The sequence below is a fragment of the Notamacropus eugenii genome, chromosome 6 (genome assembly GCF_028372415.1).
Source record: "Notamacropus eugenii isolate mMacEug1 chromosome 6, mMacEug1.pri_v2, whole genome shotgun sequence".
NCBI lineage: Eukaryota > Metazoa > Chordata > Mammalia > Diprotodontia > Macropodidae > Notamacropus > Notamacropus eugenii.
The window spans coordinates 107,723,534-107,736,369 of NC_092877.1; the positions used below are offsets into that span (position 1 = coordinate 107,723,534).

General features: G+C 36.2%; 1 protein-coding gene across 4 annotated transcripts in view; it reads right to left on the bottom strand.

The window, feature by feature from the left end:
- Positions 1-912: 912 nt before the first annotated feature.
- The window catches only part of AASDH (aminoadipate-semialdehyde dehydrogenase), a 31,606-nt gene continuing 19,682 nt past the window's right edge, over positions 913-12,836 (bottom strand). For 3 of the 4 annotated variants that reach the window (XM_072620824.1, XM_072620823.1, XM_072620825.1), the window contains 8 exons: positions 12,339-12,511; positions 10,981-11,173; positions 10,542-10,657; positions 7,371-8,211; positions 4,210-4,373; positions 3,687-3,809; positions 2,978-3,109; positions 913-1,438 (listed from right to left, as the gene is read on the bottom strand). In XM_072620824.1, the coding sequence (XP_072476925.1) occupies positions 1,046-1,438; positions 2,978-3,109; positions 3,687-3,809; positions 4,210-4,373; positions 7,371-8,211; positions 10,542-10,657; positions 10,981-11,173; positions 12,339-12,511 (2,135 nt within the window). In that variant the 3' untranslated portion in view covers positions 913-1,045. Of the gene's footprint in view, positions 1,439-2,977; positions 3,110-3,686; positions 3,810-4,209; positions 4,374-7,011; positions 7,271-7,370; positions 8,212-10,541; positions 10,658-10,980; positions 11,174-12,338; positions 12,512-12,836 lie in introns of those variants that run through there. The other variant, XR_011969606.1, reaches the window with a different exon arrangement.

Sequence of the window (12,836 nt, forward strand, 5' to 3'; positions counted from 1 at the left end):
AATTCAAGAACTTGGTAAAGTAGCCATAAAAAAACTAAAAACTCTAGTGTGTATAGCTTTACAGGGTATTTGTATACAGACTAGATTATTTACAAGGGTGAATTCTCAATCTAGGGATGGAGGACAGGAAGAAAATCAGCAGGACAGCCTGTTGCCATTACCTGAGTCACTACTGTAATTACATTCATAGGCATTTTGTTAGGAAATTACTTTGAATCATACATTATGAGATTTCAGGAAAAGCAACTGACCAATTTTTTAAAGTAATTACACTTTCCTCACGGTTAACATAAAGGATATATGTGAGAAAACACTTAAGTTAAGAGTTAAAGCCCATAGAAGACTAAATTAACATAGTTCTCAGGGGAGAGATGTTAGTAGGAGAGAAAATGATAAGAGAATAGGATAATCAGAATCATCCAGTAATTTTACTTCCTAATAATACAGGAACACTGTGCACTTATAAAAAGATCACATATCCCTGACAATAAAAACCCAAGTGTGGTGTAAATCTCACTGAGAAAAAATAAACAAACAGCACAACATCAAACAAAGAGATTGTACTCATCAAGTATCCTGCTGCCGTATTATACAATTCAACAGGCATTTTTAAAAAACATGTACTATGTACAAGATAATAGGGGTGAAAAGACAAACAAATCTAATGCATGGGAAAACAGCCTAGGATGGGAATCAAAGGTTCTAATTTCCCTTCTCCTTCCTATCCTAATCTTCGTGACTTTGCATAAGTCACTCGATTCTCCATTTCCAGGCCCAAGATCTTTTCAACTGAAACACCTGACGGCATATATTGACTACCATACACAGTGAGAAATAGAACTAGTAGTGAGCGTAACATGTGAAACCAGCTCATTCAGCAGGCCTGTCAAACAGAGGACATTCAAAATATCATTCCCTGATGAATCATTTATTAACCAGAATGTCTTTGATATGGACAATACCTAAGGACATCTCTCTGTACATGTATCCATTTGATGCTGATAATAACACTGAAGAAGGGCTGCAGGCTAGTTATTTCTGATAGTTATTTTTCATTAACACCCAATAAATCCAGACAATAAACATAATCATCTCGACATCCAACAACGAGCAATGATTGCCAGATCACAGGAGATGAGAAAACTTCTCCAGGAAGTTTATGTACTGTTTGTAACTGTCCTCTTTTAGCATCTAAGATCCATAGTTTTCCATCAGTAGATGCTGCTGCTAGCAGCATTTCATTGCTTAGATTATGGTTGTGGAAAGTAAATGGTGTTCCATATACACTTGCAGTAGCCTCAAATTTCCACTGGAAATGTCCTTCCATGTTATAACAGTAGATAAAGCAATCATGGGAGCCAAAAAAGATTTCTTGCTTCATTGAATCAGAGATGCATGGGGATGAAAAGACTGGTCCATTAGTAGAGATTTGCCAAACCTATACAAGGTGATAAAAAATTACGGTAAGCTATTTATATCTTTACAGTTAATCTTAAAATTAAATGTTCATAAGTTCTACAGACAAGTTTTTAATGAACATTAAAGAAATGTCACAAAGCTATCAAAAGCACCATCCCCAAGCTAATGTTATAATATTTACATATAATAAAAACAGCCTTAAGAGTGTTTTTGAGGTCTTAACACTGTCATTTAATGACACAAATACCTGTTTCTGGCTTTCCCTGATTAACTGACCTCCTACATTAAACCTTTCTTCTATTGGCAAAACCTAGATACGGGTGGGGAACCTGCAGCCTGGAGGCCACATGTGGTGGTCCTTTTGAGCACACCCAAGTTTTACAGGATTTGTTCTGTGAAGTTTGGATTCAGTTCTAAGGCCACACTTGACTTGGAGGGTCACATGTGGCCTCCAGGCTGCAGGTTTCCCACCCCTGGGAACAAATTAGACCATACTACATGACCCTTTATATCACAGAAAGTAGTCTAAGGAGTGTCCATCTAGGACCACATTTAAGAGTTTATTACTGGAAGTACCACAAGGACCTTAGTATAATATGAGTTTATTTATAACATGATCTTGCAGAACAGTTCATAAGCACAATTATCTTGGTATTAACATTCCTACATTTAGAGAAGAGAATTTAAACCAAAAATTGGACAATTATTAATGTAGGCCCACTGGCCTCTCTCTACACTTGCTCTACTCTTGCAATCTCACAGGAACTCTATTAAAGCACTGGGCAAATAAAGACCCTGTTTACATATGAAACTTTTATCATTAAGTCTGGGAGTCAGAAACATCTTGAGTATTTCACAAACAAAAAAATGATAATAAAATGCTCCCCACTGGAAATACTTATTTACAAATTTAGAGGGACAAGAAGAATGATCAAAATTAGTGCAATAAGCCTCTTGATGGAGTCTTTGGCATCCACCATAGTACCATTTACCACTCAGAAACCTATGAAGATAGTGACAAATACAAGGAATTCAAAGAGTTGGGAAGATTTCAATGAACTGATGGCAAAGCAAAGTAAACAACTGAAAGAACAGACACACAATGACTGCAACAATGTAAAGAAAAATCCATTAAAAGGAAACCATATCTTAAATCATTGAAAAACCAAAGATGAAGGCTACCACCTCCTCAATCACAGCGGACAAGCAGGAAACTACTAGAGCACAATGTTATATATACGTTATCCGATGCACTATAAACAGGTGCTTTTGCTTAATTATTTTTCTGTTGCAAAATTATATGATTGGGATTAAATGATAGGGGAGGGGAATGTTAAGGTAAGCTTTCTCCCTGTCATGACTGTGAAGCAAAGATAAAAGGAATCAATAAGATACATTTTCAAATAAATTAAAATGGGAGGAAGGGGGAAATTCTATGAAGACCAAGTGCTCACTACAGTGGTTACAGGTTTAAATAATATCATCTAGATTTTTATTCAACATGTATCTACCGTACCTTTAATAAACACTTAGAGGAAAACTGTAACAGTTTTCTTACCAGTTGCCCCATGTGGCTAAAGCAGTATAAATTTCCATCCACACAACCAACCAAAACATATTGCAAGCTGCATTGTGGGGAAGAAAAAAGAGGTTTTCCACAGGAATGTGTCCAGACTCTGTTTCCAGTAGCCTGTTAATAGCAATAACAAAAATTCACAGTAATTAGTATTACTGCACTGAACTCTGCTAGACCATTTATAAAGCAAACTAAGATATCTTCCTGCAAGCATAATCATAAAACACAAACTCTTGTGACTGCAAAGTAAAGTTCAGGCTTCTCTTTCTGTCTTTAAAGGCACTTTTATCTGACTGTTTTACCTCATACAACTCTCAAGTTATAAATGTAGACTGAACATGAATACAGAGACAGCTGCATGCAAATTGTTAGCCTACTGCCATTTGTTCTAAAACTGAGAGCTCCAGAAGGATAAAAAAGTGGAAAGAAAACTGGTTAGGAAATAACGAGGATCCCAAGACCTCAAAGTAACATGAAATCCTAACGTGAACAATTTCGGAGAAAAATCATGGCTAGTCAATGCCAATTTCAAAAAATAAAACAGATTTTTAATTTTTAAAAATGCACCGTATTTCGTATTTTCTCAGCTTAGTTGATTTTGTATTAGTGATTTCTGGTATCTTCAAAATGAAAATAATATAATTTTTAACAATACAAGTTGTAAAATTACTCCAGATCATTTTATACCTACAGGATTTAAGGCCAACAGAACTCCTTTTAGTGTAGCAATGTATAAGTGCTGGGCTGCCAGGTTTAGACATGGTGAAGAAAAGACAGTTCCTTCACAATGTGACTTCCAAACACAGGTCTCCTTCTGCAAATACAAGAATATATTTACTAGGTTTGCTGAGGTGACAATTAATAGATCCAAATATATCCCTTGGAGATTATTTTTCTAAGAGCTTCATATGATGAAGTTTGGAGGGTCAAATTTATTTAGGGAAATTTATTTAGGGAAAACTTGGTAAAGAAGACTAAAATTTTTTAAAACATTTTAAGAGTATGTTAATCCCTTATTTTTCTTAGATCACTTCCCTGTTCTCTTCTCACACTCGATTAAATTCTGGAAATAATAGCAAGTAAATAAGCAACAACCACCCACATATTAGTTCCCCTTCTTTTAATGACACAACTGCATTACTGGTTTCACACTCTAGACCTTACCAATGAACATTCTTTTTGTTATGCATGAGAATGCTGGGGTGAATTCTTACATAAATATCCAAAGCATATGCATGATGGTCATGAGATCCCACATATATGAGGCCTGTGGATGGATCCATGGTTGCAGAGCTTTTAACAGTATCCTTGGTAGCAAACATCCAATGTATTTTTCCATTACTATTTCTGAGCACATAAATCAAACCATTATAGCAGCCTTTGGGGAAACAGGAAGACACAAATGGAAGATTTAGATACATGAGTGAAAAATAAAACCTATGAAAATCCACAGCCAAAACTCTGCAGGTATACTTGGGTTCTTGGTGCTGATTCAGTCACCTGACCTGGTCAGATATTATACAGTCCTTTCCAGCAATATAAAGCAGAAAGAACCCAATAGCTCTTTATGCTTTTTACCTATGTGATAACTGCCTGAATTCAGGAAGCTATGAGTAAAGCCTTGCAAACAGACTACATACTGTGGACAAAGTTTGTCCATAAGTATATAATTCACAGCCCCCAAAGCCTCCTAGATTAAATGCCTGTAGTAGGCAGAGCATTGGGTTGAGTAAAAAATAGAAGTTTAGATGAGACATAGTTCCTGACTTCACAAAGTAGGGGGATAGCTAGATTAATAATAATACTGCAGGAAGATGTGAGGAAAGTGCATTGTGAGCCTGGGAGATAAAAAAGGTCATTATCTACCAGGAGGGATTGAGGAAGGAAGGTTCTCTGCAGAAGGTGACATCTGAGTTTGGCTTTAAAGGGTAGACGGGAATTCAAAAGGTAGAGATAAGAGAGTAGGAAGGATTCTAAGCATAGTGAACAGTGTGAGTGACAGCATGGAGGTGAGCAACTTTAGGGCAAGCGTAGGGGGTAGAGATCTGTTCAGTTTGGCTTGGGCAGAGGAGTTGTATGAGGTAAAACAGATAAAAGTGCCAGTTTGTGGATGGCCTTTAAAGACAGAAGAGAAGTTCCATGGCCCAAAATTATGCATAAATAGGTAAGTTTGACAGTTGTATGAAGGAGGAGGAGCATGTATGAACTGGGGAAGAAGGGAAGTGTCTTATTAGGAGATTCCTGAAGTGGTTCAGGTTGGGGCAGTAAGGGGCATATTATGATTGCATCAAGGGGAAAATAAAAGGAAGACAGGAAGCAAGTGGGATGAAAGCGGCAAGAGCCAAGATTTTGAATAAAGACTGGATGGCACCACTAACGGTGAAATCAGAAAGAAAGATAAGTTTTGAGAGAAAAATTGAATGCTCCATTTTGGACATACAGAGTCAGAAGCCAATGAAGCATCCAGTTATAGATGTGGGACTGGAGCTTAGAAAATGTATGTGTGTTTATGCCTGGACCTTCTGCTGCCAATGATTCACGCACTCAGCAATTCACCAAGAGCCTAGTAGTACTCAAAACATTTATAAAATTATAGAAAAATGTGATTTAAATACCAAGAACCCAAATAACTGCCAATTCCCTACCTTAGCCCCAAAATAAATAATATGCAATAATAAAGTATCAACTAATATTAGTTACTCATTATAGAAAAGTCCATTAGAGTTGATAATCCAAGACAACAGTGGCCAGAATAATCAATCATACAAGAGAGCAACATACTGTGACTCTCACTTCTGTATTAGAAATTACAGAAAAGCTAGACGTCTTGTAACTACAACTATTTCTAATCTAGAAATGAAGTCAGGCTTCAACTCTGGGGTTCAGTACTACTTATCACTGATGCCAGCAGCTAAATTATTTACTACAAAAGGTTAAGTCCCTGAAATCTATACTATTCCCAGATTTTCTTGGAGTGGAGGGGAGGAAAGGTATTAGGATAATCAGAGATCAAGGTTATTTCATGACAACTGCCTTGTCAGAAGTTCACAGGCCTATCAGTCCCTAAAATAGCTTAACTATTGCCACAGCCAACCTCTAGAGTAGAGTCTTTCTGCCTCCTTTTCCACAGCTATTTTTTTGGAATTTTTATCTGATTTCTTATGCCCTGAGTGGGAGAAAAAGTCTAAGAAAACACATTGTAAAATAAAAGGATGGATCCCAGGACCCAGTTAGGTAATGAGAAACTTCTCTGAAGGTATAATGAAAATTACTTCCCAAATCGAAAAGATAATGTCTAATCTTAATAACAAAGTTTTTTTTAGAGTTTTTAAAACGGAGTTCTCCAATAAAAAAGCATTCAAATTATAACTTAAATATAACGTAAATACAACTAGCATAGCAAGACCTAAGGAATAGAGCTTCAAAGAAATGTTTTGAAACTATCTGCTTCTTCCCACCTGTGAAAATCAAGATTGATAGCAATGGTTTAAGATAAGTTTTACAAAAAACAAACTTATTGTTCTGTACCATTTTTTTTTAACTAGAGAGACTGTGCAGGATAATTGATATAGATAGAGCCTCAGTATCAGGGAGACCTGGGTTCAAGTTGGACCTCTGACTCACAGTCAGAGCACTCTGAGGGTGCTAAGACTACAAAATTTGCATTGACAGGAGAAGCTTCCTCAGTGTGAGTTCCCTAAACTACGAAGGAGATAAAATCCATAAAAGGTTTCACACAGTGCTTGGCATGTAACAGGTGCCATATAAATTCCTATTCCCTTCCTTCCCTATGCCAATGAAGTCACAAAAAACCCAAAATACTTTTCATCAGCATTTCCAAGGTTATTATTTAATGATGTATTCTCTGGTAATGATCGTTTCTAATCTGAAACAACACAATGTTTTACATTTTTATTAAAATTCTCTGTCCCATAGCTTATAAGCCCTGTATTAATTTGCAAAGCTAGTCCATATTATGCTAGAAAGCATCCAGAATCCTAGCAACATATACAGACCTGACAGATCCCATCAGATTTCAAAAGCTGGCTCTCTTTCAGAGTCTGAACTGCAGAAGGTACAAAGCCCTCTAGAAGGATAAGCTGCCACAGACACTGTCTGGCCAATGAAGAGGGTATAAACCATTTCAAGTAATAGAAATGCTTTTTGAGTTGGACGAGAAATGACAGGTAGATCAAAATTGTGAGGGAATCCATAAACGTTAACATGAGAAGTGCTATTAAATTAACAGCCACCTTAGAGGCTCCTCTAGAAGCTCTGTTGGGAAATAGAACAATAGAGTAAATCCTAGGACCAATGTAAACTTGGCTTTTCTATCCCTATTTCATTTCTAAAAACCCAAAGTTCAAAAACATACCCACTATAATGAAATTTCCACAGTGAGAGAGACAAGCTGAGGATTCAATGCGATCTCCCAAAATCTGTTCCCATTTCACTTTCCCAGAATAGAGATCAATTGCTTGTATCCTGTGAGAATGGGATCCAATGTAGACAGTTGCAGATGACTGATTGAGAAGTAACACTGCAATGAGAGGTGAAGCATCCACACATTTGCCAGTATTGGACTTCCACCTGACACATAACTTTATTTTCTCAGACGCTCTCACAGAAGCCTTATCTTCTGAAATTTCTGACACAGGACTGATCTCTTCTGTACCATCCATCTTGCTGATAACTGTTAAAGGGTTTTTGCTTGTCACATTTTGAACAAAACTGGACTCTTCAGATGAAATTAAATCCAAAGATGTTGAAGGATATTTTCCTAACTTAGTTCCTGTCTGTCTCATATTTAGGGAATTCTTGAAAGACTCAGAGACATTCACAAACAAAATCTGATTTCCTCTGCTCAGTGCAATAAAAGCATTCTGTTCTTTGTCAGAATTCACAGGCCTTCCAAACTTCTGATCTACATATTTGCCACTTATTTCTCCTGTATTCATGGCACTGAATTTTCTTTTTGTGCCATAACTCCTAGTGAGTGGTGTGTCTTCATCTGGAAACACTGCTTGGAGAATGTGACTGTATATATCTGAGATGGAGCAACTGAGAATAACTTCTAGAAGTCCAGGTATCGATCTACCTACAAGATTCTCAATCTCATTATTGAGCCAAAGGGATTTTAAGGAATCACCACCATTACTAAGGAATAGTGAATCTTTAGAAACTTCCAAAGGATCTTCCAGAAGTCTCAGAGAAGACTACAGGAGAGAAGATGGAAGAAAGATAATCAACTAAACAACAAAAATCTATACCAAAGTCCAGCAAGTATTAAGTGTACCTTAAGCAATGTCACAGGTAAAAGTATCAAAGTGTTTCTGATACATATATGTGTAGATATGTATGTATGTGTGGGTGGGTATACACTTCTACACACACTTTTTTTTTAATTTTAAGAAATTCTACTATTAGTTACTAATAAAGAAGGTCTTCATTCTATTCAGGCTCTGATACTAATATACTCTAAATCTTCAAAATTTGCAACTCTTTACTAGTTTCCCCTGTCTTAAAGGAGAAAAATGAAATATATCAAAGTTTGGTTTATTAATCACATGGTCCACAAGACATGAGTTATGAGTTATCTTTCTATCAAACAGTTAATACTTGACCCTTCATCTACTTCACATGAATTCAAAATAAAAATGATCCTTCAAAGATTATTGGGTTTATCTCCCCTTTCATACATGGCTATACACAAATATCTGAGTTCATTGAATTTTCAAAAATCTCCAAGAAAGACAAGTCTAAAAGTTCTCTTTAAAATTCTCCCTACACATTGTCAGACTTTCGTTGATTTCTTTTGTTTAAATATAATTCCTTGTTACAAGGAAGGGTTCACATGTCAGGGGTGGGAGAGTCTTTGGGAAGGGATAGCAATATTAAAAGCATTAATAAAATATCTTTTAAAAAAATCTCAACCCAATATTTAAGAAACATTTATTTTTATTTCCATTAATCTCCTTAAATCCCTTATGCTACAATTTAAGCCTTATTTTCCTTACTCAATTTTAAGTGAAAATAAAAATAGCTTCTGAGGTAACACAAATGTAATAAATAGCAAGCCAACCTCAAAACCCAAAAGACCCGGGTTCAAGTCCTACCTCTGAAACAGAGTGGCTGTGGGCCCTGGGCAAGTCCCTTAACCTCTCTACTCTAGGCTTTAAGCTTCAGAGAAGTTGCCAGCCTGTATTGGTACAGAGGATTTCTTCACTAGAAAAGTTCTCAAGCCCCAAGAAATCACAGCTCTAGTCCCTATCTCTATCCCATAAAAATAGCTAGTCAAGCTGGTTGTAAAGGTCCTTTGTACAGCTGAAGATAGTTAACTGCAATCTTGTCATTTAAAACACCTTTGAACCCTATCCAAATTCTCCACATATCTCTTCAGCTGTGGAATGGGTGCAGATGAATGATATAAAAAGCATTTAAGAAGATCTTGTTGACTGACTGAATATATATATATAAACATCACATCGACACACATAAAAGCTTTTAAGTTTCTTAGAAAATAGTAGCGATACATACACAGATTTGTGTTGAAAAAAGCACTTTGTGAATCTTAAAGCAAGAGACAGCGGCAAGCTGCAAGTTGTGAAACACAAGAATGCTGGATCTGCAATCAGAAGACACAGGCTCAGCTCCAAGCTCTGCCACTGTTACCAGTGTAACTTTGGGGCCTCAGTTTTCTCACTACAAAATGAGGAGGCTGGACCAAAGACCTTGGAGGTTCCTACAGCTCTAATTCTAATGCTATGACCTCAAATGTCCCTTTCCAGATCCAGATCCTATGATTACACATAAATGTGAGTTTGTCATTATTACTCATCATTTACTCAAGTGACCAACTTCTCACTATAAAATGAAATATTAAATTGGTAACTAGAAGAGAACACAGAGATCACTTTTTCATGAGTACTAGAAGTCTTTCTTTTCATGCTGCTCTCACCAATGCTGATGTCTCAGTAGGACAAAGAGTACAAAACCCACAATTCATAACAGAGGGAAAAATTTTTAGGGTATTCTGTGATCTGAAGGTTCTTAAACACTAACAGCATGAACTTGAGTCTGGAAGAAGTAAACAAAGAGATCTGAGGCCTGGGCAGTGCAGCAGGGCTCTAGCCAACCATATTTTTCTCTTACTCAACAAAAGAAAGACACAGAATCTGTCAGGAAACAGATGAAGACACTAACAACTGCCTCTACTTGAAAAAATATAATGTTTTAATTGTGCCAATATGAGTGTATGAATCCTATTTAGGCAGATTACCTTTGGAAAAGTCAGCACAAAAAATTAAGTTCAACCCATTTTACTCATGACAATTCTTGGATGCTTACTACTACAGGCATGTGTCATCTCAAATTATGGCAAACTAAATAATTTTTCCTTGGCCACAGAGTAACTCGAGTCAAACTGAACAGATAAAGATATAATACAAAATATTTGTGCAGCAATAAAACTCTAGTAAAAAGTATTTCATTCCTGACACATACAAAATGACCCCAATGTAATAATAAGCAACTTAAAAAATACTACCTTCCATAAGTACTGCAATCTTTCCCATAGTTCCTCTTTTCCTTTTAGGTTACTGTTAGACTTCAGATTTGTGTAGTTAAAGTAAATCTTGGTTAACTCAGACACATCGATTTTGCCTTAATGAAAAAAAAGTTTTTTGTTTCAGCTCAAAGACAATCTTCAGTGATCATAATATAAATAGGGTTTTTTTTTCATTTTAAATCCTAGAAACTCCATGATATAAAGTTTTTCTTAAATAATGATTTAATTCTAATGACTTCAACACCACACTACAAACAACATAGCAGAGAGTTAATCAGAATTAATCACTAAATTCATCTATAAGAAATAGTATTGCTTCTTAAATATCGGGAGCAAAAGATTTGAAACATATTCTAAAGTATTTAGCATTACTTCACACTGAAACATTTATTTTAAAAAACACAATACTGTACTTTACCATGAGATGTAAATGGTAAGGCTTCAATCACCATAATGTCATCTGGGACTGCGTAACTTGGAAGATGTTTTTGAAGTTCTCCTAAAATACCATCCTTCACTAAACCATCTTTGGTCACCACAAACAGAATTAATCTTTCCTGATGATACCATATAACTGTGCAGGATTCTACTTGACAAATTTGTTCAGCAACCTATAGCAAAAGAGATCCTCTTGATTTACTGAGATCATTTGAAATTTGAGCTACTGAGGATACAAATTCCCCATATCTGAAGATAAACCAATACATTTTAAGAACCTAAGTAGAAATTGCTTCAGTACAAAACATAGTAACTATGATAATGTAGGTAGTCTCTCCACTAGTGTGGATCACAACCCCTATGTGTGTGTGCGTTCATCCTTCGTTGCCGAAGAAGACCATGCCATCAGAGAAATAATGACATAACTTGAACTTGACTTTTGTTTTTGAGTGAGGGAGGGCTGTGCAGGTCACCAGCCTCACATCTCCTCCAGAGCCATCTGAATCCAGTGACAAGATATTCATCAGGATGACTGGAGATGACCCAGGATGAGGCAATTGGGGTTAAGTGACTTGCCCAAGGTCACACAGCTAGTGAGTGCCAGTGTCTGAGGTGATATTTGAACTCAGGTCCTCCTGACTCCTGCACTGGTGCGCTATCCACTGCACCACCAAGCTGCCCCACAACCCCTGTATAACTTAAAAGACAATCTTCATGAGTTGCAATATTCAAAACAGTTCATTAACTGCTGGTGAAATTTCTAGTGGTAACAAAAGTTCTTACATAGCACTCTGCAAAACATTTTTTCCTCATAACTATGGAAAGTAGATAGCGCACATATTATTGTCCTCGTTTTACAATAAGGAAACTGTAATAAGCCCCTCTCATCTCAGAAAGGTGATTTCTTGGATGAAAGACAGACAGCCCATTCTTAAAACCTTCCCAACATGGCAGGATGTGCTGGGCACCATAAGCTGCTAACACAGAGCCTTATTCCATGTCATAAGGGGGCACCGGGGCAGTACTTCATATAACTAAGTAGTACCGCATTTAAATTGCTTAGTGTCAAAATGTCTCAAAAAGAAATAGTGCACTGTGTTCTTAACAAAATTATTTTATTATGATAATAATATTCACTTGGGCATTTGAAAGTAAAACTTTTTGGAGGTAATGATGCTCCATTCTGTCAGTGATGGGTTTAAAAAATAATATAATATTTTTGGAATGTTGGCAACAAGGGACATAGTAAAAAAAAAAAAAACAAAACAGCATACATAATCGACTCAATGTAACACAGGAAGATTAGATAACTGCATTTGTAAGAGTTAAAAATCCTACCTGCTGTACACGTTCAACATTAATGCGTTTGCCATGACGTTTAATTTGACTGTCTTGCCGCCCCAAGAAAAACATTGCTTCACCTTTCACAGTAACAAAATCACCAGTCGCTCTCATTGTGCCAAAAGGTAGAGTTGTTTCATCATCAAGAAAACATACCCGCTTCTTGCCACCTCCACAAAATAGAACCAAAAGTGTAATATATCAGTTGGAAAAATATTTTAAAGTAATATCTTATATTAGCAAGATTAAATTAGGTAGACTTGGTAAAGTTTTACACATATACACACATATATTATATATGTATATATGTGTACATATATTTATATGTATTGTGTGCGTGTGTATATATATATGTATACGTATATATACGGCTAACATACTGAAGGTAATTTTAAAGCATCAGATAGATTAAAATGGAAAACTTACTCTAATTCAGAAAAAAGAAAGTCCTCTTTGCTTTTAAGGAAATGGAAAAAGCAAAATTTTACTGAAGTT